The sequence below is a fragment of the Sturnus vulgaris genome, chromosome 1 (genome assembly GCF_052056855.1).
Source record: "Sturnus vulgaris isolate bStuVul1 chromosome 1, bStuVul1.hap1, whole genome shotgun sequence".
Lineage (NCBI taxonomy): Eukaryota > Metazoa > Chordata > Aves > Passeriformes > Sturnidae > Sturnus > Sturnus vulgaris.
Genome location: NC_142243.1, coordinates 116,800,019 through 116,825,725, shown reverse-complemented (window position 1 = coordinate 116,825,725; position 25,707 = coordinate 116,800,019). Strand labels below are relative to the sequence as shown.

Below are 25,707 nucleotides of genomic sequence, written 5' to 3'. Positions count from 1 at the left end.
GCAATAGAATCAAGGTATAGAGTTTGGTAGATAGAAGGGAATTTGACCAGTCAGGAAAAGCTCATGGCATAAAAGAAAAGGCCTGTTCGTACCTAGCTGCATTTAGAAAGGAATGATAGACAACTCTTTTCCTGAACTTCATAAATCAGATTTTTTAAAAGTATTTGTGTGAAAAAAAAAAAAGCAATGCTATGGCAGATGACTGGAGAAGGAGGTGAACGTGATACTCAGATGATGAAGTGAGAACATGAAGAAAAATCAGACAAAAGGGCTCCAAGGTGTTCCTCAGTAAGAACTGAGATTATGGTTGATTTGTGTAGCTATCACCTTCACAGTGGTGTTATCCCACAGCACTGCTTAGAAATGAGACAGAGACTGAGAAATCTGTTTGTTCCTAGCTGGCATCTGGAAAAACTGTCAGGTTTGTCCTTTGGGCTTGGCTTCTGTTTCCACAGGAGTTGGTCAGAGACTGATTTTCTGGAAACTGCCGTGGAAAAGCACATTTGACATAATCCTGAATAAGCACATTTGGAACAGAAACTGAGGTGGACTCTTGCATTTCCTGGTGTCTCATCTGTCTCCCACTGGCAGAGAGAGTGGGACCCTTGCAGTCTTTAATGCGCTTTGCTGAAACAAATTGTATCTCTGAATTCATATAGACTTAGTAGTAAATGTTAAATGAAGATGGTCAATAGTTACAGTTACTGACAGACATGTCAGAGAAAGCCTTTTTTTGCAACTGAAGATTGGATGTTGCAGCATATACTTCCATCTCTCCTCCCCAGCGCTCCCCATGATGGTAACTGGCTGGGGCAGAGCTGTGCCACCTTTGCATTTAACTATTTCTCCATGGCATATTGGATTAAGAATTCCACCTGAGTAAAGCTCTGTATCATAATGCTTCTATTGATATCTGATCTTCAAATAAAGAATTGGCATTGATCTTAAGAGTAGCTATTCCCAATATCTGTTAACAGAATGAGTTAGAGTATCTGCTGCTTGCTCTCAAGCTTGGAAAAGTAACTTTCTCCCTGCCCTAGCCATTGTAGAAATTGAAATGGTTATGGGATGCTGAAAATATTAACCTCTGTCTCTTACTCCATGATTCCTGGTACAAGCAAGTCTGTCATGTTATTATGAATCACGCTTTCTTAAATCCTCATTAAATCTTGTTCATTTACTATTCCTTTCTGACAACACGGTTAGCTTCCTAAGGAACTTTATCTAGTGTGCTAGACCTTATTCTCCTCAAAGAATCTGTTGAAATCTGTCTTACACAGAAAAAATGGTTTTGTATCTGATGTTATAGAAAACACTGAACAGTAAAACATAAACACTGAACAATCATATGTGGTGTCATTTACTGCAAGGCAAAAGTAAGTATATAGTCACAGTATATTGTCACATTCATACTAGTGACAAAGAATAGTGTTAGAACTCACCTGTCATTATTATACCCTGTATGTCAATATAGTCATCACAACTAAAAAGCAAGCATTAATGAAAATTGTAACAGCAATCAAGTTTATTGTCTGTCATGTCTAAGTTCCTCCCTTGTTTCCTCCATCTCCCAGTCACCCTCTAATTAGCTATCAAATTGTGAAATCTACAGAACTGTCACCCGTCCTTGCCCTTCACTCTGATTCTACATCTCGTTTCTTTTCCTCCTTTTCTTTTCCTAGAGTTTGAAGGAGTTGATGAACCTCAGGCTTTTTGACTTTTTTATAGTACCAGGTGCTTTCATAGCTCAGAACCAAGTCATTACTGTTAAACCAATAACCAAGACAACAGTTAACAACGAGCACAGAAAGAAAGTCAAAATCCAAATATTTCCACTTCAAGTTTTGTTCTTTCAACATTCATGTGAGTGGGTTAAGGCTTATGTATAATGTTTGCAACTTGTGTATAGATAAGATCAGATAATTTTTTTTCACTCTTATTAAAATGTCACTCTTTGAACGTAAAGTAATAAGGTAATAAGAACAGCCATTCTGTCTCAATAAATGATAACATTGCTCTGGGTGACCACAAGTAATGACTTTTAACATTTTGCAGGTAACCTTGGGGTTTACAGTTCTTTGACTTAAATATTCAGTGAACTGTTCTGAATAACCACTAAAATGGTTGAAGTAGAACTGTGTCTCATAATCCTTTTGAGACAACTTTAGTTGGAGGTGTTAATTATGATTAATAATTTGCTTAATTCCTGTACATGATCAAACCTTTTGATCTATGTACTGTGACCTCTACCTTTACTTCCTGAATTTATTTAGAACTTTGAGAGACAGTGTTTCATGTTCAGATTCCTATTTTAGCTTGCTTTAGTAGATACTTCATGTGCTTTTGCTTTATAGATGACTTTTATAGCTCTGTTTAGCAACAACTGCATTAGATATATTTCTAGCATATTATAGACCTCTTTTGATGTCTACTATGTTGATTTCTAGCTAAAATCCACAGTCTCAGTATCTCTTTTCATTATTATATTTGATTGTGGTTTTGCAATTTTTTTACTTAAAACCTCCATTTAGTATTGAAAAGGGTAATTATAATTTAGTTACAATTAATGTTTTTCTGTAAGAGATTTTTTTATAATATATGTCAAAGCCACATCACTTTATTGTGGCTGCTGTATTGAGATAGTTATTTTCAATTTTTTTCTACCTGAGAGCTAGTTGTATCTTAGAATACTCCCTGCCTCGGACTAAAATTTTTATGTTATTTAATATATTACACGAGTCATTCTCTTCCCCATCACAACTTCTGTGCTTATCAGCACATAGTAAATGTTATCCTCCCAAACCTACACAGAAATTTAGGGTTGCATATGCCTTCATGCCTTCTGCTGCATGACAGAATGCATCAGTACATTACAGCCCCAAATGTTCGTTTCCTCTTATGGCAGATCTTTTCCCTGTAGATGACCACAAGCCACACAGAGATGGAAAAGCCAACCCGTAATTTCTGCCTCATATATATCAATCATGAGTTAAATATTATGGCTAGCTGAATTGCTGCCTCTGACTGATGTCAGGGGTTGATTCAGCCAAGCAAAAGTGAGCAGAAACAGACTGTGTTCAGCCTGGAGATAGCAAGGAAAGGGAAAGAATGCAGCCATGGGACCTCCTGCTGCATTAAAGGGAGGTACTGGCTGCTGACAATGAGTTGCTTACAGTCCCATTCTCTCTTGGCAAAAAAAAAAAAAAAACCACAAAGCTGATCTCCTTTACATCTTCTTTAACCAGACTATAGTTACCAATATGCTTTTTATTTAAGCATTTACTGGCGCTAGCAGGCTGACCACTCATGTGCAAGGCTTTCTGCATGCAAAGGTTGTGTGGATGATCTGTAGATTTGCCTGGAAACTTAATCCATTCTAAGCCAAATTCTTGGCCTGGGTCCCACTGGAATTTATTGACCTACTGAACCTGGACAGATTGAGTAAGTAAATGAAAAAGAGGCTAGGGAGGCTGGATTTGGCCCAGATCTTGGGCATCATTCATACTATTGAATTTAGGAACTTCTTGAGCTCCTCAGAATAAAAACTAAATTTTGTCTAAACTGGCTCTTACTAAAAATAACTTACCTGTTAGAAAAGAGTGCAACCATACAACTTTAACTATGTTAAGTTCTTGGTTTATGGAATGACACTCTGAAGAAGTCATCCATTTCATTGACATAGTATTTCAAATTGAGGGCTTATATGTAATCTTTTTCCATATGATCCAAATATCCTTATGATCCTACAAGCTTGTTAACTGAAAACAAGAAAATCAGAGAAGTTAAATATCTGTTGTCTTCCTCTGAGTTGCCTTTTTTTTTTTTTTTTTTGTGGAGAATCCTGACAACATAATAAAGTAGAGTTAAATAAAAGTTAAAAATATATTTTAAAAGAAAAATAAAAAGGCATTTAGTGAACCTCTTGCAGCCTTAAATTTTTGTCCACAGAGGCACGAGGTTGAGGCATGGGTAAATTTCACCATAATTGCATGTCTTTTTCTTATGTTACTGCTGACTTACCATTGCTCCACTCTTTTTACATGCTTCTTTGCATTTGCTCAATCATTTCACAGTCCAGTTGTTCTTTTTGGTCAGGTGGCCTGTAACATTCAGTTTACAGCCTGAAACATCTCCAAGCTCAGTGCATAATGACTCAACACCATTACCCATTTCTCCCCAGCCTCTTCTTATGGGGTCTAATAAATCCTCTTTTACCAACAAGGCTATGACAGTTCCTTTGCTTTTTCTTCTATGTCTTTTTAAATAAAATACATCTTTTAATATCTTGCTCCAGCCAGCTTTCAGTTATGATACCATATTTTCTCCACATTATTATCTGTCCAGTTCTGCTCCTTTTTTTCTAGCTAAACCTTCCATTTGTGTATACAGAAGACATTTAATACCTCCAAGCTACTGATCTTGTTTTTCTCTATACTAGTGTTCATAAATATAAATTTCCCTTTTATCTTTTTCCCATCTATATCTCATGTCCATTCCTTTCATCTTGGTTCAGCTCTGGACTGAACTTCTGACAACTCTGACATTTTAGAAAAAAGAGCATTGCAATAAACTTCCATAGTTTTAGAATGTCCTTTAACCCTGGAATGGTTGTTACAGGGCACAGGAACAGTCTTTTCCTTTCACAGATACAACTTGTAAACCAAGTTCTATGAGTTAAAAAGGGATGACATAATTTTTTTGTGTGTGTTTTGTGCGCTGTTTAAAAATGTGCATCAGTCAGATTTTTTTTAATTACCACTGGAGTAAATCTTCTCATTTCTAAGCTCCGTTGCAACCAATTCTCTCTGTCCAAATGAAGAGCAATTTTTTTCAACACATTTTATTGGTTTATACTCTTACCATTTAAATGTTTTAAAATGTTGATGGAAGAAAATGGTTTTTACCTGATGAATACGTTCATAAGTGTATTTTTGGGGAATTTCCAGCTGGAATACTTTTCCAGATTTTTCCCATCTCCTACTCTGAATCAGTAAAATACAATACATTCAGTCATGGAGTCCAAATGTTATAAATTATCTGAAATAATCCTGTAGCTTGGTTAATTCTATAAAATAGAAAAAAAATTAATGCAAATAACTCTGACTCCAGATGAGTAGTTGGGGCAAATATATGTTTAACTTCTTGTCAGTGATGAGAACTCAGTGGTCCTTTCCAGGACTAGCCTTCAAAATTTCATGTGTAAAATCTCATATCAGAGTTAACAAATGTACTTTTAAAATATTTTTACTTAAAACCATAAGTTTTTATTTGCATAATTTTGGGCTATTTTTAACAAGTGTAAAAATTATTTAAAATACCTAGAAAAAACTCTCTTATTTTCTGATTTAACTTGGTCTTAGACTGCTAATGAATTTTAGCCCAAACCTTGATGGCAATTTTCTTAGCTTCCAGTCACAGTCTTACACCTTGAAGTCCTTCAGATAGTCGATGTGTGGCTACCTATAGCTTGCAAGTCAAACAGTTGTTCCTGGACATTTGCAATTTTCCACAACCTGACAGTTCACACATCTTATTTTATTTAAGTAGGTAGAACGGAGATTTCTTTTATCCCTTGCTCCAGCATATTCTGCTCTTCAGGGATAAATTCATGGACATACAAAACCTCTGTAAGCATAATTTCATATCCTGTTGAGTAGAAAGATGTTTGGAATTTGAAAATTCATTGCAGGATGGAAGATGAGAATGCAGTGCCATAGAAATCCTAACATAATGAATTAACATGTTTTTAATCCATAGAACAGACAAAAGAGGAGGTATTGAGACACAAATCCTTCTGAGATTGAGATTTGAAGGGTAAACAAATGGGTTGAAGTCATTACAGTCTTTTCTTAACTGGCATTCTCACTAATGAACAGCATCTCATCAAATATCTTTCTTTAAAAATATAAAAGGGATGGGTCAAGATATCCTTCTTTATTACACCAGTAATTTTCTTTATATGCTTTGAGAAAATTTTCTTCATTTTGAATCCAACAAATATACGGATTTTAGATCCATGGGGTAGAGTGAGCAGAATTACTGTTTAGCTGTCATTTTTCCAAGTGAATATAAGCCTTGTAAATTTTATATTTTAGTATCCATGATCCAAAGTGATGCGTTTTTCTTTCTTTTTTGATAAAACATTCAAAAACATATATATTTTTAACATATTTACATGAATATATATATACACATGCAACTAATGTGTGTCTTAAAGTCACTTGTATCTAGTTTTCTGAAGCTAGGATTAGATTTTGTATACAGTAAGACTTTACAAATTCTTTCATATTCAGTAAGTAGTTTCATGGCATTGAAAACACCACCTGGCTGTGGAAAAATTCTTGCAGACCCAACTGGTGCTGTGGATTTTCAGACTTTCTGTGGAGACTCTGACTTCTTGACACTGTTAATACCATCTTTCTGTCTTTTATCCTGTTTAGAGCAAGCTGAGCTGACAACATTTTCACTCTCACTGAGCTACAAGATTAAAATACGCTCTTCACAAACAATGAGAGTCAATTAAGAAAGTGGAACAGTTTTAACCTGACAAGAAACCATTGATTCATAGTAACACTCCACCTACCTTCCCAACCTTGTTGTCCATCTGAAGTTACCGGAATTAGCAACACATGTTTGGGTTTTCAATTGCAGTGATGAGACTACCAGAACTCTTTTGTGAACTCTGACATTACAGCTTGTTTCGTGAACCTCTGTCACTGATGGTTGATGTAAATCATATCAGCAATGTAATGTGAACTGACACGTGATCCATCCTAGGAGCAGATCATCCCCTTTCTCTATCCACTGCTAGTAAATTCTCCTAATTATCATCAGTTTATAAGGAACTCAAAATTTTTCTGTTATTTTAGGTGATCAGATATTTTTACTGCTCTAGCCTAAACCCTGGGGTGCCCTTGTGCTAAAGAATTAGACAGCACCCAGTTCATCTGTATTTTAGAAAACTGATATAAAAGACATATTAAGATGGGGAGATGTTCAAAGTTTACCTTCCTCTTAGATACTTCTTATTGTTAAAATTTTTAGAAGAAAGCCCAACCACAACAGACACATGTATGTTACTTCTTCATCTTTGAGTGGCACGTGTCCCTGAATCTTCAAATACCAACTCTTCCCTCCTGTAAGGAAAATGTAGTATTTGACTACATTGTCTTAGGGCATCTGAAAGTTTGGGGAAAAGAAACCTAATCAAGGCCTAAAGCATCTGGCAATATCTTTAATCACAATATGATTAAGGAGTAGTTAGACTAACCTTCTCCATGTAAATACTAGTGTGAAGTCAAATGCTTCTATACATCAGAAGATGCTGTCACCTTTAATTGTAATTTGCTTATTAGACAAATAGTCAAAAACTAATTCATGTTAAAAATTTAAAATTATTTTCTCCACAATTACAATTTTCTACTAAGATTTATTGCACAAACTCACATAGGGTATGGAATCCTTACATATCAGTAGAAAATAAATGCAAGTGCTTTATTATTTAAAGGCATATATTTTCTCTCTTGAATCTAAGAAGTGTACATGAAATGTGATGTGTTCTGGTCTCATTTTTTTACATGGAATCCATTACAAGCATTATTAAACACCAGTTTTCAGGCTGAAAGTACCCCTGGTTTTACCCACTATGGCAATTCTTTGCTCTGTTTTCATGCTTTGCCAGTCTGCAGACTACTGTGAATAAGAAAAAATCCTCAGAGGTCTGGAAGTCTTGCCAGCAGATTAACTACAATAAATCCTTGCTGGATACAACGTGGTTAAAGGTTGGGTTGAAGGCTTGACAAACACATCACTTAGATGAACCAATTGAAAAAAAAACAAAAAACAAAACAAAACAAAAAACCAACAAAACTAAAAACAAACAAAAAACCCACCAAAAATGAAAAACAATAAATCAAACATGACCAGTTTTTAAGAAAAGCTTAATGTGTTTATGTGTTGCTTAAAACCTCTCTCTTTCTTCTGAGACATTTTTTTGTGGTAGGAGCTAATAGACACTACTGCTTGTATGCTACCAGTGTCTTCAAGATGTGATCTGAAAATAAATAAAGGAAAGAGAAATACCCCTTAAATTCCCCCAGAATATATTTGGGTATGAAATATCTATGAAAGATTTATCTTAGGGTTTTTTTCAGTACATACAGCCAGGTCCTAAGTGTCTTAGATTTTAACCTCTTGACTCACACTATGAGAATTGACACAAGACTGGTTTTGGTAACTGAATCACTGACTAAAAAAATATATAATTACAAATTTGCTCATTCTACATAACACAAACGTGATTTGCTACCCATAAAATTTAAGCACAGTTAAACTGGGTAAAAATAACCCCAACTACATATTGGCTTTAGGCTCATAACAAAAAGAGCTTCTCCTGTTTTATGAGCCTTGGATTACCAAATAACCTTGACAGCTGAATCAGTGTTCCATGACAACAAGCAGGCCATTGATAAATAGCAACAAAACTATTAGATGTTGAATTTAAGAGATGAGTAATAGAGAAGCTAAATTATAGGTTTACCACTTGACAAAGTACAGCTTGACAAATCAGTGATAATCTACATGTGTGTCTATGTATGAATGTGCACAAGGAAAAACAAGAAACTTTTAAAGACAAAGGTGAAATTGGCATGACGTGAATGTTGCAAAGGCATAAATATATTCTTTTCATAGTACTGAAATTCCTGTTTTCCATTATCAAGTCCTTAACAAATCATGTGTACTTGAAAAAGCTGCTACTTGTGAATTTTTTTCTGGTTTTATTTAAATTTTTCATTTTAAGCACTGTAAGATAGAAAAGGGGAGGAATTTCCAATATGTGATAGAACTTTAAACTTATTCTTGCAAACTAATGGATGCCAATTAAAGCTCAATTTAAAGGACCATCAGCAAAAGCAAGAGCTGCAAAATCTCTTCCTGGAGAATGGAGAACAATTTGAACTTCCTAGGAAATAAGTGACAACTGTGTTTGCCAACTTCCTGTAATCAGAATGGTGCCAGGAATTATTTTACTTAGAGTTGAATCTTACGTATTTTTAAAAAATTATGGGTCCTTTCTGGATAGTTGACTGCTCATGTACAGAAAAAGACACAATAAGAACAAGCTAATGCATCAGTCTTTCACAGAGGAGAAATTTTCTAACATGACCAGTGTGCTCCCAGGAAGATCTGTGGGCCTCCTGTCCCGATTTTGGTGCAGCAGCTTTTGATTTACTGCTGTAAACTGCGGTGGCTCTGTTGGGTGGGTTCTTGTGCTCTCACTTCCCAGAGCAGATCTGCAGGTGACAGGTGGCAGCAGTACTGCCACTCTGGTCTTGACCGTGGTCTGCTGATGTCTCAGTTTGACTCTCTTTTCTAGTTGTGGTGAAAAACCAACACGTTGAATAAGTGTTATGGCAGCCCACAATGTGAGACTTGTGATATTATGTTACTAGAAAAGATTGTACTCAGTGAGCAAGAATACAGTAATGAATTTTCCATATTGTCATGTTTTCCCTTAACTTAAGGTTAGTCAAATCTTGACAATACTTAGACAAATAACAGGATTAAGGCTGAAGAACTAGATTAAATTCTGTGACCTGTGTTGCACAGGAGGGCATATTACATGATCCAATTGGATCTTTGGTTCTAAAAATCTATTAATTATTCTGGTGCAAGAAACAGCTGTAAAAAAAGGGGAATTAAACAAAGGGAAATTAAACACTGGAAATTCATCCTATCCTAAACAATTTCACGATATCTACTGGAGGGTAACTTGACAAATAAATGAGAAACATCAAAAGCAAACCTAGTGAAGGTTTTGGTTGATAAAAACAATTGTGTATGAAAGATTTCAAACTTTTGCCATTCATTCAATTTTCCTGGAACAAGACAACTTGCATGAAATGACATTCACAAATACAAACTAAGTAACTGTATTTCCTTAGAAACAAATTATGCATATTTTTTGACACTGCATCCATCCCTGATATCTGTTATGTGGGCATTATTTCCAGTGGTACACTGATACTACTGTGATTCTGACCTTTATTGTGGTATTCATGTTATCTTCTACTCATAAACAGAGAAATAACACAGAAGCCATATTTTATTCAACTACAGCATATGCTTACCATCCCATATTCCTGGATTCCAGATGCCCATAGCATTTTAGCCTTCAGAAGATCAAGAATATCCAGTGTTTGAGACATATATGATGAAATTTTAACATTCCCCATAAAATGCAGATCTTTGTATTTACATGTCCTTTATGCTGTCAATGAGAGACTGCCAAAAGGGTACTTAGCCAAAAAATTTTTGGTTTTTTTAACAATGAGCTCAAGTTAGTCATATGCTTTCATCCAAAACAATCATAACTTGAGCCAATTTAGTGCACATAAGTTACCTTGGAAGGATGAATTTAGGCTGTTGAGCTTGTAATATGTGTAACCAATAATTCTCTTCATACATGGCTTTTTTTTTCAAATCTTGCAGCTAAGTCGGTGAACCAAATGCAAAATCCAACACCTAAGGGCATTGTGTATATTTGTAATGCACCCTGGGGGCACCTAAGGTTGAGAAACCATCAAACGGATTACACAGATCCATATATGCAGTTTTTCATCTCTGACAGATATAATATGAGCACTATTCTTCGTACTACAAAAATTTCTTAGTGTACTGTGTGTGAGAGAAAAAAACAATAATGTCAAATCACTTACATGAAAAATTATTAAGAAAAGAGTGTTGAAGATTCCAGCCTCTTTAGGGAAGTGTCTTATGCTGTTCCACCTACATGCCATAGGGTCTTATACACTGACAAAGGTTTGGCTAAGTAACTGAATGAATATTCAGGTCAATATATTAGGGTCTTTTAGGAGCTGAAAGAAGTACATTAAACCTTCTAAAGATCTTCCTCTCTAAAATCCTGCCATTCCTCCTGTGTGTCATCTGAAAGTTAGGTATCTGAACTGGATAAGACCCTTCCCAGAGAACAGCTCCCCCTTTTATTACATAGAAATAGTTTCAAGTGAGATTAATAGCCCTTTGGAGGAGCCTTTTTTCATTGTCTTTACAGAGACCTGAGTAGAGCTTAAACCAGTTCTTTATGGCTGGAGTAAATTAAATGAAACCAATGCTCAGGAATAATATTAAAAGAGAGACTGATGTTGCGAAATGCTATCAGTATAAGGTGTGTTTCTCACAGGTTTTATACTGTTGAACTCAACGTGTGCAATTGGATATTTATACTGATGAAAAGGTTGTGGACCAAAGGCTCAGGATTTTGTAATACAACTGGTGGCATAATTTTCTCTATAGTGGTTTTCCTGGATTTTCAACCAGGCTACAATTTTGTTTATCTTTTCCTTAAGGCTGTTGGGTTATGGATTTTTTTTATATTGTCATACTACTCATTTCCCTGTCCCCAAAAAGATTTTGGCAGCAATGAAAAGAAATGGGACTTGCCTGTGGCCTGAACTTTCAGTACCTGAGCTAAAATGAAATATCTGCCAGACACAATTTGCTGAAACTGCAGTGATTTAACATTTTTTAATTCTCACTTTTATACTTGAGCTATTAACTATTAAACTATAGGGTGATGCTATTTTTAAATCAATTTGCTCCTCACTTTCTCCATTTTTCTCTGTCTCTGGCAATTGATCATTGCAGTGCCTACAAATGCTCCATGGCTAAGAAGAGAAAAGCTGAAGATCAGATATCAGGAGTCCCTGTCAACAAGAGGAAGTCCCTGTTAATGAAACCCCGCCACTACAGCCCCAGCTTGGAATGCAAAGAAGAAAATGAAGACAGGACAGAGTTACAGGAAGATATCAGTGTCCTCGAAAGCAGCTCAGCTCCAGGTAGTTGCTTGAACTCCACTTGAACTTGAATTCCACAGAAAGGGAGACAAAACCCAGTATTTTGAAAGAGGATGCAAGACGAGTTTGACTTCTAGGAGAGTGGGAATGGTGCCATTCTGTCCAGGTTTAGCCATCATACTTCCATTTACTTAGTGCAATAACTTCTCCTGGGGTCTAGTAATTGCTTTGTAGGTCACACAGAGACAACTACTGCAGCAGGTCAGATATGGAGCTGCATCTGCTTCTCCACTGTCTCTGTCAAAGAACAAGATTAAGCCCACCACCATCCCACACACTTCTGAAGAGCAGATTTTCACTGGAATATATAGAGCTCTTAGGAGGGAAAAATAATGCTTAGCAAAACATTGTTGACTTTAACATTTAGCAAAGCAATTTCATGCGTGTGACTGCTGTGTGTGTTCTGTTTAACACGATTATTAGACTCAGCACTTTTATACTTGTTATTCCAACACTGGTAAGCCAAACACATCCAACAATTTATAGCAGCTTCTACAATGTGCATGCTGCAAAATATGGACAAGGATGGGGGATGGAAGACATAGCTATAGTATATTTTGATTACTCTTCCTTTCTAATATATATTTTTATATATATTCAAGTTGAACAAAAAGTCTCAAATTAAATTATTTTTCACATATTTGTTTAAGAAGTCCTGCCAAAATAGTTAATCAGCCAAGTGAGAAGATCTCAATGGAAGATATCAGGAAGACATTGGCAGTCATCTGCACACAGCAAATGTTAAAATAAAAGGAATGTGATCTGGCACTGGGAAATTAGTAATCATAGAAAATAGGTAAACTGAATGAACTTAAATGTCACTCAGTTGCTGGTTGCTATTGGAATTAAAAGATAATTTATTTTTCACTTAGTTTCTTCTTATCAAACGTTTCTGAAGAACAGGGTGGTAGATTATATCATCTAGGGTCCCTTTACTACAAAAGACTGGACCTAGATGGTCTTTCAAGGTTCCTTACAGCCTGGGCTGTCCTATTATTTTATGAAGAACTGAGATTAGTTATTTGTGTATTTCTCTACTCTAAATTGACTCATTTAAAACAAAACAAACCCCACAAATTTTATATATATATAATTACTCTAAAACACACATAAGACCAAGAATGTCTTTCAGATTAAAGAGTCAAATCCTGATTCTACCAAAATCAATGAAGGTTTTTGTGGCATTTCTATAAAAGCAAAGTTTTCAGTCAGCTGTCACTTGTAAATCTTCTAGGAGAAGTTTTTTCCAGAGGTCTTCATCCTATTGCTGTGAAAACATAGAAGGTAGCTCCATCTTCAAACAGAATGTTAATTAGCAAGGTGATACACAATATTTCTGTTTTTTGAGTGACATTTTAAAGAAAAATTCATCAAGGAAAAAATCCCATACTTCTCAGTGCCTGTTCAGGCTGCAGGGAATATTTCTAGCTCCTAATACCAGAAGAGAATCTGTTGGAGTAAGAGTTCTATATGGTTCTTGACTTTGACTTTTTTTTAGATATTTGGATTTGGATTGTATTTTTGTGTGTTGATTCAGCCTGGTTCCTGACCATGTAGAGTTGCACTCAGTATTATCTTTTTCTTCCCCTTTTTCTGTCCTCTCCACATCCTGAAGAACTCGATGAAAGGAAATTACTATGATGGATGTAAAGGTAGACTCTGTGTCATATACAGACAAGCCTAAGTTATTTAACTTAGGTTCCCCTGTTAAAAAGAGGCAAGTATTGGACCAAATCCATTGATAAAAATATAGGGAAACCATGCCCTTCAGTCAAAACAAAACGTCCCACTTGATTTCTAAAAGATTTATTTGACACTAGTATGATATATTCCAACCTGCTTGCATCAGTGATAATATAACCTACATCTTCTGCATAAATTTTACCAGCTACAAAACAAATTTCAGTGAAAGGATACAGTTGATCTTGGTATGTAGGTTTACTTGGGTTTTCATAGTGTAATATTGCTCGCATTATTATGAACTCATGATTCTCTTCAGTTGATCATTTAATGATTCAGTTCATGGATTGATGCAACTGTAAACTAAGCTGAGTTTTGATTATTTTAAAAGTAAATTTACAGCCTGTAGATGTAAAAAGCAAAGCTGGGACAGCTGAACCATTAAGACTGATTCAACAACAAATTTTTAAACACGGCTTTAAAAATTGCTGATTATTCAAGGAACAAATTTTTTTTTACCATGAACTCACATTATTTTTCATCTTTCACACATAAAAATAACTGAAAGAACCCTTTACCATTGAACATTTTGTTTTGTTTGTTTTCTTCTGATGGGTGGGACATTTCTTTGAAGATAGATCTTGTTACTATTTGAAATTACCCACTGATAGGATTTTGTTATTTTCCAAATGGCAGAAGAGCAAATAATGGAAACCCATTTGACAAAAGTTAGTTATAGAGCCAAATCATCATTCTTACTTGCAGAGATGTGAAAAGATGGCACACTTTATTCAGAATACTGCAATGTGTGTGGTACTGGACCAGCTGCTGAAAAGTTACACTAAGGTTTACAGACACTTCTTTAAATACAACTTTATGCACACAGTGCACAAGGCCACCTCCCCCTGTGTGAGTCCAATTTTCTGAAGAAGAATAAGAATTAATCAATATTTTCTTTTAACATATAACAAACAGTTGAACCAAACAATTATGTAAACTGGAAATGACCCAAAATGCTAACAGTTTGGCAGCAGTAAACTGAAATGCATTGTGGTGCACATGTGCATTTTTGTCCCCCTTTTCCCCTCCACAATAATCTGCACTTAATAGGAATATTTTAAACTATGTAGCTAAGCAACAGAGGTAATTGTTGCTTTCTAGAGCTTTTGTTAGGCACTCTAACACAGCCCAAATATGCATAATTAGGTATAATGTCTATAAATCATTATTGTACACATGTGGGTAGTTAAGTGGATTGAGAGAATAGTTCAATGAATTGGACATATTCACTGAAAATGCTTTTTATTTGTTTTCTGTAGTTCATAATACTTTAAAATTATCATAACCCTTTACACTTTCTCTTAATAGCTCACTGTGTTATTGAGAGAAACTTCATTTGCATTTTAGGCTATGCTTAATTTATTATTTAAACCTGGAGTTCTTCTGATTCAGGAAAGGACAGACACATCTTATGAAATAGTGTAAGCTTGTTTATTCATCCTCCTTTCTAGGAAGTAAAATGTTAAATTTTTCAGTTTATGTTGAATAGATCCCAACAAAAGAATGTACCCTATAATCAGCATTATTGAAGGGGCTAGTGTTGTGACTAAATTCTTCCCTTCATCCAAAAATGCTTTTAGTTACTATGGCAATATTTACTTGATCCTGGCAAAACCAGTGTTGATTTTAGAGAGATAATTACCAGAAAGGAAGATGATGGAGATGTATTTTTGAGTGTCCTTGTCAGAGGAAATGTTTATAAAAAATTAAATGAGATACAAAAGGCATATTGTCTTCCACACTGACAATCTCTCCTACATGCAGCCTTTATTACCTGCTGGCTGCTGCTTTTCTTCTGAAGAAAGATGTTTATAAAGACAGGATGCGTTTCAGTGGTGTCTTTAACAAGTCTTTTATGAGTCTGTACATAACAACCATTTCTGTTTGCCTGTGCATGACCTGATCTATCACTTAGTGTGGCAATTTCAATGCTGACCAGGAGCTTGCCCTTTCTGAAGTATTGAGGATTTTTCCATCAAGGTCTTTCATGGGGTCTGGGGTGACTGAGAAAGTAATTAGGGTTTATTTTGAGAAAGTATTTGGGAATCTTAGATGAAATAAAAGTGAAAATAGATCAGAAGTATTTTAAAATATGTTTGTGTGTTTATATATATATATGTATATATGCAGATTATATAGATTACTTGTATATATGTAATATCAATCTATGGCACATTATATTTACATACATGTATATGACTGTGTGTGCATGTGTGTGTGTTCTAAGAAAATATATGTTTTCACCATTAGTGAGAAATGGGGATATAACTTTTTCTCATATAGTGCTGGAACTATAATATAAAGTAGATATAATCTTGAGAGGGTTCATCTTGCTACAAGCAGTCATTTCAAACAGATCCTTGGTGTGAATTCAATAATTTCAGGGTACCTTTTTGAGTAACAAAGCAGCAATTGGTAAGCCAATATCTTCATGTCACTTCTACAAGATACCAAAAATAGTTATTCTTACATATTTCTCCTGCCTTTTTTCTCATATAGAGGAGAGCACTACAAAATCATCCGAGGAAATCCCTCATTCAGGTGGGCAAGAAAATTCCAGTCAAAGAAAAGACAACTATTCCAGCTATCAAGATGCCATGGCCAAATCTTTGATGAACATGGGAAAAGTAGCAAAAGATGCACCCAGTCAAACAGTGGCAGAAAATCTAAATGATAGTGGCATTCAATCCTTAAAAACAGAAAGTGATGACACTGATGAATGTTACCTGATTAGCTCAGCTGAAGGAAAGGAAAAGACTGCTGTTTCTGACCCAAAATATTGTTCATCTGAGGAAAATGAAAGTAACTCTGAAATTATGGACAACGAGTGGGATAGCTCTTCAAATTTCTCGGAAGAAACTAGTGTAAAGCCCCATGTAACTCAGAAATATATTGTAGAGTGTAATCAACCCAGCGTCCTGGAAGTCCCAGAAATTAAGAAGGAAGAGGTCGAATATGGTCCTTGTGAAACACTCTGTGACTCAGAAACAGAGCTAAGAGCACCCCAGGAGCCTCACTCTGATCCTTTTGAGAAGAGAATTCAGAATCTCTTCCCTGAAAGTGAAGAAGACGACAACGAGTGCCTGTCAGAAACCACAGACGTGTCAGTTGAGCTGGACAAAACAAAAGGCAACTTGAGTTTGCTAGAGCAAGCAATCGCTCTGCAGGCAGAGCAAGGGCATGTGTTTCACAGCACCTACAAGGAACTGGATAGGTTTCTTCTGGAGCATCTAGCAGGGGAAAGGAGACAAACCAAAGTTATTGACATTGGTGGGAGACAGATATTTAGCAGCAAACGTAAGGAAGTATTTTTGGCTCCTCTTGCTGGCTTAAGCATTTGTCCTGTGACTGATAGAGGATTCTGAGCTGGGTTTTATAGCAACAGTAAAGAATCTGGAATTTAGCTGGTAATTTTGTTAATTATGTACCTTCACACTAGTGCCTCACGTCTAACCAGGTTAAACGCTAGGTACTTGGCTTCCTGCCAAACTGCTATGTGAAATCATCAGTAATGGGTACTAAAAGGCCTGTGTAGCTGGCACTGACATTCCTCCTCCTCCTTTTCCTCCTCCTCTCCTTCCTTCTCTGTAGGGTGCTAATACAAACCTCCAAACTTTTAGCAGCCAAAAGACAAGGCATTAAAACAGTGCTCAAGGGCAATTTTAGGGTGAAAAATTGGCCTCTCCCAAAGATACCAACTAATTCCTAAGACATGTGTTTTCAGAGTTCAGTCTACTTCACATATCAATCATTATTACATCAATCAACATTCCATTTTGCTGCATCCATCACTTCTGAGCCAGGAAAGCATAAGCCATGCTCTTCTGCCTCATTTGCCATTAGTAGAAATACCAGTAAATTCCAAAATCTTTATTGTTTCTGAGGGTTTGTGGTATCCTACAAACCTGCAGGATCATTTTTCAGCACTTAATCAGAAGCTGAGATTTAAAAGATTTGGGTTTGATTTATAAACTAGGCTGCCTTGTATGAAACTCCTCAATTGAAGATAATTACAGAACATCAAGAGATGTCATTTTATAAGCACACTCCCTTCTGTAGTAAGTAACAACACATTCATCTGTCCTTTGACTTTTCCTTTTGGCCTTCCAAACATCCCGAGGTCACTCTAGAATTGATGCAATTTCTGCTTTTTATAAATTATTTACTTTGGTATTTCTAATGTAACTTTAGAGTAGTCCCTGTGGACATTGCAAATATTACAGTAATTTACTTATCTAAATCATTTAGTGTGAAAGAGAACTGACAGGCATTTTTAGGAACTGCAACTATAAAATATTTCCTGCAGTATTAGAGAAGAAAATGCAGACATCTCATTTTTGTGTCTCAAGCAGTGTTTTCCTTAGGCTGTCTTAAGCTGTGCATGCATGGTATTAATCTGCCTTTTTATTAAACTAAGTGAACCTTTATTTGCTCAGAAGACTTTGGCACATGCAGGAACTTTATAGATATTCTTTCCTACCCTGAGAGCAGCCGTGTTCACCAGGCTCACCTTGGTGTCCATGTGACTTAGTCACAGCACATATAGGAAAGATCAGTGATGTAAGAATGGCAGAATTTATCCTTTCCTGATTTTACCTGATATTATAATTAGTTGTGGTTTTCAGGTGAGTTCAGAGGCAACACCCATGGAGAAACACACCAGGCTTTGGGTTGTATAAGCACCATATGATTGTAGCCAATGTTGTATTGGGCACATAATTTTGCCACTTTATATAATTAACTGGGTTTTATTTCTAAAAATCTACCACCAAATCTGTCAGCTCTTAATTTTCATTCTCGGGTGCTAGATCAGAAAAAAAAAATCTATTTCATGATAAACCTTTTGAATTACCGGAGGAAACACTAAATCATATTTCAGGGTCCCTCTTTATTTTCTGTTCACTACTGCAGCACTTTCCATTTGCAGTGATTCTAAAAAGCATGTGGTCTCCTGATGATGCTGAGTCTATTTTCTTTCCTCCCTATTCTATTTATTTTATTTTTTTATCTAAAACCTTGCCAGGAAGTTTAACCCTCAGCTGTCTCTGGTGATTGTGTCCCTAAGCACATTCTACCTCATGGTCCAGAAAAATGAGCTTGAAGGAGGCAGCTCCCTGTGCTGGCTGCAGCTGTTTTCTCCCCCAGCACCAAATGCTGTTGGCAGCCAATCACAGATGGAGCTAAAACCATCCTCAGCAATTTATGCAGCCACTTCCTCCAGATTTCTCACAAGAGAATTTCTGGACCAGAAATCATTCCTTTCTCGCCCAGACTTTAGATCCCGCATTGGAAATCAAATAAAGGTTTTCTGACCAGCGTGTCCTGCACAATTCTAGGTGCTGGAAACAGAAACTGGGAATGCACTGTGGCTGTCACAGAGTGGTAGCTGTGGGGCTGGGCTGAGACCTCGCCTTTGAAAGGGTATCGGCTGCTCCATGTTTGCAGTGTCTTTGTGGGCTGCTCCACAAAGCAGCATTGCCATGTGTACCAGAGGGAGCTGCTTGCCTTGCCTCTCAAATGTAAAGTGGCATGTATTCAGTTTCCTAACAAAGAACCTACAGCCTAGAGATCTGTGATATTTAAGGAATGGCTGCTGGTTGAAATGCTTTTTGTTTGTTTGTTTATTTGTTTCACACCTCAGCTTTTATTTGGTTGTCCCAGCTTCCTGGAGTCTGACATTAAGAGAGCAAAAGATTGTTTCTCCTTTTTTTATTTATTCCTTTATAGATCTTGCTGTTGGCTCATGCTGCCAGTTTTCTGGCTTATTGGATTGTGGCTTCTGTCCTGTTTGAGGCTCTGAATGGAATAAATGACACTGCAATCCTAAAGCTATATAGTTTAGCACATAAATGGCATATTGGGAGAGGGAAATCATTGTTTAAAGGACACAGTGTGAAAACTGAAGTGATGTTTCAGTTGAATACATCCCTGCTAAAACTTTGTACAGGAACTAAATCTGAAATATAAAATAGACAATATCACACTGCTAGGGTCACTCAGCTGAGTGCAGACAGGGGCTAAACGCAAACAAAATCTTTATCTGATTTCTCTGCAGATTCACCCAGGCCTGAAAAGAGAGAAACCAAATGCCCAATCCCAGGATGTGATGGCACAGGGCATGTGACTGGGCTGTACCCTCACCACCGCAGTCTCTCAGGCTGTCCACATAAAGTTAGAGTGCCACTAGAAAGTGAGTATCAGCACCCTGCAGTCCAGAATAACAACTGGATCTGTCTCAGTATTGTCTCAGCATTGTGGGTAGTGTGTGCTGGAGAAGGATTCCCTTTTTTTCTGCATGAAGTTGCATGATGAGACTGGGAAAGAAGCCACCACACCTTTGCCCTCTAGCCCATGGCCACAGTCCTGCTTCCCACACTTGTGCAGCTCAAGTGCTCCTCAGCAGGATCATTACAAACAGCAGCAGGCTCCCTAGATAGCCTGGGATGAGCAAGATCAGACAACCTATCCCCAAGCTGCCAGCAGACCTGCATGCTGTAGTCCCAAGGTGTTGCTTGCTCACACCTTTGCTAAGGCACAGACATCACCTGCGAGTTTCAGAGCCTTGGCCTCATTTGCCACAATCGCACATGGAGGCTGCTGGTTTTCACTGCCAACAGATGAGAGGCCTGGGCATGCTTGTGCAGAGATGTTTCCAGTGTCCCCCTTGCTGCTGAGCTCAAAAAGGTTATTTCCATCAGCACATCCCAGCACTGGTCCACAGCAGGTCCTTGTCTTGTCACAGTATCACACTAACCCCTTCATGCCCAGTTTAGCCTGAATTTCTCAACTTATTTCTAACTGTGCTGCTCTGATTACATTGGTTTGACTCTGTGTGTGTGTGTGTGTGTGTAATCCTGCAACATGATGCAATGAAATGCTGCGTAATAAGCCAAAACTTAATGTGAAACTATCCGCTTAAACAGCCTAGTTAGTCAGATTGTTCTTTGTGGTGGTGTGCATAACAACAAATTAAAAGGATATTTGCACTTTACCAAAATCCTCTTCCTAACTGTAGCTCTCCCCTTTTTTTAAATCTAGTACTAAATCGTATTTATGGTAACATCTGCTGAATTAAGCAGGCTGCATTTGGAAGGCCTTAGCAACATTAACTTCCTAAAAAGTTAAAATTAACAAGTCCTTGTTAATTATCACGCTTCCAATTAGATATACTCTGTCCTGATGGGGAAAAGAAAATTTAAAAAAAAAGTTAAAAAAAAAAAAAGAGTTAGAATTTGGTTCCTGGCAGAACAAACCTGTGGACTGAACAGTCAACAGTGTGAAACACTGTGCCCAAAGATGTATAATGCTTAACAGGACATATCTGTCAGTTTTAGAGAAAATGAGCCATATCCAAGGGCATAAGAAATGTACAGGCAAGAGGTTGTAATCACTACTAAGAGTATAAGCTGATTCTTGGTTGGTCCAAGGTAGTTTCAGCACAGCTCAGATGACCAGAAGGTATAACATTCAAAGGGACATACTAAAAATGTTTGATAAAATGTATAAACAGCCTTCCTGTACTTGAGAGCATTCCTTCCCTGGGACAAGGAGGGACTGCAGCTCCATGTAACATGGACTGTGTGGCCCAGGGCTCCTCTGTCATCTGCCTTTTCCAGTGTTAGTGGTGTATAGAAGGCTTCATGATTTAACCCCTCTGAACTTATGTTCATTTAAAGTCCGTATAAGCAATTTTGTGCATGTGGGAAGCCACACCACAGAAATATAGAAATAATCTGCTTTATGCTGGAGGCACCATGCTCACTGTATTGTAGGTTCTTTGCTTTCCCTCTTCTTTTGTGATAAAAATGTGAAAGAACTGAGAATCTGAGTTCAAAGAGGATATGTTCTTTTTTTAAAGATATGTGGTTTTAATTGATGCATTTATTATAAACTTTTTTATATATTTCTCTTTAGTTCTTGCCATGCATGAAAATGTTTTGAAGTGCCCCACGCCAGGATGCACTGGAAGAGGACATGTCAACAGCAATCGCAACACACACCGAAGGTAGACAGGAAAAATTCCTGTCCACTTAAAACCTAACATGTTCTCGAGAGTAAATTGATAGGCACATCTTGGAATTAGACACTATGTACTACACTGAAGAGTGTCTACGAACTGCAAGGGCAGCTTGTATTATTTATAACCATATAATTGTGTTTAATTCCATTATATAAAAAATGGCTGCAGCGGAGAGGATGGCAAATTCCACCAGTATTTTCATATATGAGATTTAAAGCTGCAATTTCATCACAGTCTTCACATTGAAAAATCATCATGTACAAGGGAAAGGAATGAAAAAATACATTATTATTGCTACAACTGGAAAACCCAATGGAAACCAAAACCCATTTGTTTTGCACCACTCCACGTAGTTGATGACAAGAACTTCCAATTAAGGCACATTCCCTTTTAGCCAAAGAAAAAAAATTAAGTGAACTATTTAAAAATCTGTTATCTGTTACCACTTATTACCCTCAGGAATGCCATCTTCCTGCCTGGAACCCTCCTGTCTGTTTAGCATGCTGCCTGCAGGGAGAAAGTAAAATTGAGAAAAGACTTCCAGACAGGCAGCTGGGGAATCACAGCTGGACTGCAGGTGAGGCAGAGAGTCACACTCTGTCTCCAGCAAGCCACTGCTGTCAGCACAGCTCCTGTCACTACTGCTGTCTGCTGGAAGTAGTATATTCCATCATACTGCTTCTGGGAAAGTATAGTGTCTGTCTTAATATCAAACTCGGGACATAAGAAGTTCAAAACCAACTTTCTTTGTTAATCTGAATCTTTGTGAGATTATGGGGTTTTTTCTTTATTGATTGATAAACTGCATGAGTGCACCAAAATTAAGGTTTATCATACTGTGTTTAATACTAAAAATAGTAAGTCAGTCTTCATCAGACATATGAGAAGTTTGTCTATAACAATATATAAGGCACAAGCAGATTTTTTTCTTTGTTTTTCCTGTTTTAAATCCCCAGTCATCTTTGAAGCACATCAGCTGTATCATGGGCAGCCCATGAATAGGATAAGAAAACATGTTCTAATCTAATAAAACAAACAGTAAACTATAAGCTAGCACAACTTGAAATGATAAAATGTGTTCTTTGGTAACAGTCGCTCACATATCCCTGGGTTTTTTTTCCCCAAATTCACTTTCCTTTTAATCAGCAGGAGGCTTATATGCATGGTTTAGCTGATAAAGTAAATGTCATTTGTCAAAAAATTTACTAGTGACTTGCCAGACACAAAACATCAAAGCTGAACTGTGGAAAACTCCTACATGATTCAGTTTCCAGATATATCACCTAAAATACACAGATTTCACAGTTTTGCATTAAGGATTGAAAAACAGATGAATCTGGGCTATAACAGCAGCAGTTCCCTTAGATGCACAGACCATCAAAGTCACTGGTTTCCACAGAAAAACAGCAGACATCTCCTTTGCACAATAATTAATTTCAATGTTTTTTTCTTGTTGTTTCTGCTCTTCACCTCTGCTTTTCAACAGCCTTTCTGGTTGTCCAATTGCTGCAGCTGAAAAGTTGGCAATGTCCCAGGAAAAGAACCAGCTCGAGTCTCCAAAAGCTGGGCAGTGCCATGATCAGACTCACAGGTAGGACCCTTTCCAAACCAGTTTCTCCAAACAAACAAACAAACTCTCTTTTTTGCACAAACTCTGTTGATTGGTCCTCAGATCTTTCACCCACTTCAGATTTCAGCTCCAGTGGTAACCCAGTTTTCCGGGATGAACCTCTGCAAAACTATCTGATTCTCAGAATAAACCACCATCTTTCTATTGGTTCTTGTGCATGTGGCTGACATGAAAGACGAGAGATGTATTTTTGGATAAACAATAAAATATATCTTACTAAATCTTACTTCCACACAAGTAACCTGATCAGAGCAATTCATAGAATTTCTTTATTTTTAGTTTATTGGTTTAATTACTTTAATTTATTTTTATACAATGACATCAAAAAGGAGAAACACTTTTTATTGTAATTGTATTTTGTCTGAGTTATATGGACCCTACAGACACGCATAATTTGCACATCATTGGCACCACGACCATTACAACCTATTATATTCAGGTCTATTTGGGGACACTTTAATTTGTGGATTATTGACATGATCAGTTCTAATGGTTCCTTCAGAGCCATTACAGAATATTATGTCCATGTGTCTGCCAACTGCACGTGCCTTAATTCTACATATGAAAAGTCCTAAGGAAATTACTAAAGACAAGTAGTTACTGAACATTAACTAAATGGAATAACACACCATAAATAATTTGTTCCTCCCAAATAGCACAGATCATCTTATATTTATACCATAGTCATTCACAGTAAAGTGAGAACAATACTGATCTGAAAAAACTAAAAGCTAGAAAAAAAATCTAGACAAATTTTTAGAAATAATGGAAGGGGTAATCTAGCAGTAACTCAGTAAATAGCCCAGACCACTATTAAACAATATTGCATTTTTTTAATGTCCTCACCTTTTAGTTTGTGAAGTAGTCAAAGAACTTTTTGACTACTAGTCAGCCACCACGTTCAGTAAGTTTTGCATGTGATAATAACTCAGTTTTGGATTATGAGATGCAATCATATCCTATTTTTCAAGACAAGGTTATTTAAAGACATTCTTGTCTTTCCTTCATTCTTTTCCTCCTCTCTGCAGGACAAACTTAGCAAAGCAGCCTGAGGTATCACAGTACAGTTACAGAACTTCACAGCCAGTCACTTCCTCCAGAGGCACCCTGGTGAAAGAGCAGGAGAAGTTTGGGAAAGTCCCATTTGATTACGCCAGTTTTGATGCACAAGTCTTTGGCAAACGCACAACAGCACCCGTGTCACAAGGTCGAAAAACACCTCAGTTTCTTGAATGTAAGCTTGAAATTAAATTTTCTGTTGAAAAAGGGGCAAAATGTTGATGATTTTTTTTCCTTTTTGCTTGTTCTGCTTTCAAACTTCTAGAATTCTAAAAAGGTCTGTAGAAACCATCTTTAATCACTTGTATCTAGAATGTTAAATAGAATTACTAATATGCAAAATATAGAATTTAAAACACTAAATTAATCACTACAAAGTTTACATTTTTGATGCTTCTTTTAAAAGCAGTTATCAGTGGAAAAGATGAGTAAAAGAGAATGCTTTATGTCTTACCCATTACCTTTTTCCTTCATTAAATTGCGATATCTTTATGGCATAGATGAGAAGTCCCATGGTATGTGTCTGCACAAGATGTAATGAATTATAGTACAAAGAAATCCAAGTTAGGTTTCAAAGGTACTTCAGGTACCATTTGGGTGAATCTATACAGGTATTATTCCTCCTAGATGAGCATGTGCCCCAGCTACATTAATTCCAGGCCTGGGCTGAATTTGTTTTGGTACCTCATATTTGTGTACTAAATCATATTTGTAGTGCAGTGATATGCTATATGCAATGCATCAAATTGTTACCAAGATTCCTCTGCTTGCATCATTTACAGATTTGCAGAGGTACTGCTCTGTACAAATGAGATACCACAGTGTGAGCACTGATGGTTTACTGCAGATGCTCTTCAGAATCTGCATAGGAAACATCAGCAAGGTTCTGTCATTGTATCAACCACTATAAAATATTCTTTAGTTTAAAGAAACAAATGATACTGTTGCCCTGAGGGTAATGGAAAAGAAATGCTTAATTCCACCAAAACTGGGGTCAGAAGAAAATAGATCTAGAACAATGTTAAAAAAGACTTTTTAGTTGGCTTTTGCTTTGTTAATGACAAAAAGATTAGTAAAGGAAAATAAAATAGGAAAATAAATTTTGTCCCTCTTACTCCAATGAAGAAGAACATCCATAGTAAGGTGAACAGAAAAGCAAACAATTTTGTTAATTAATAAATTAATATATAAGTTAATATAATATGCATCTAATCCTATAAAATATTACATATGTTTTATATATTATACAATTTTGTATATTTTAATATTTATTTGTGTATGTGTCTGAGTACACAAAAACACACATATATGTTTGTAGGTATCTGCTTGTTGTGTGTATATATATAAATATTCTATTTAAAATTGCAAATGAAAAGTAGATA

General features: G+C 36.5%; 1 protein-coding gene across 6 annotated transcripts in view; it reads left to right on the top strand.

The window, feature by feature from the left end:
• ST18 (ST18 C2H2C-type zinc finger transcription factor) overlaps positions 1 to 25,707 on the top strand; it is a 169,970-nt gene that overhangs the window by 107,231 nt on the left and 37,032 nt on the right. For all 6 annotated transcript variants that reach the window (XM_014881644.2, XM_088174900.1, XM_088174896.1 and 3 more), the window contains 6 exons: positions 11,668 to 11,858; positions 16,116 to 16,913; positions 19,672 to 19,806; positions 21,531 to 21,621; positions 23,123 to 23,227; positions 24,295 to 24,500. In XM_014881644.2, the coding sequence (XP_014737130.2) occupies positions 11,668 to 11,858; positions 16,116 to 16,913; positions 19,672 to 19,806; positions 21,531 to 21,621; positions 23,123 to 23,227; positions 24,295 to 24,500 (1,526 nt within the window). The remainder of the gene's footprint in view (positions 1 to 11,667; positions 11,859 to 16,115; positions 16,914 to 19,671; positions 19,807 to 21,530; positions 21,622 to 23,122; positions 23,228 to 24,294; positions 24,501 to 25,707) is intronic.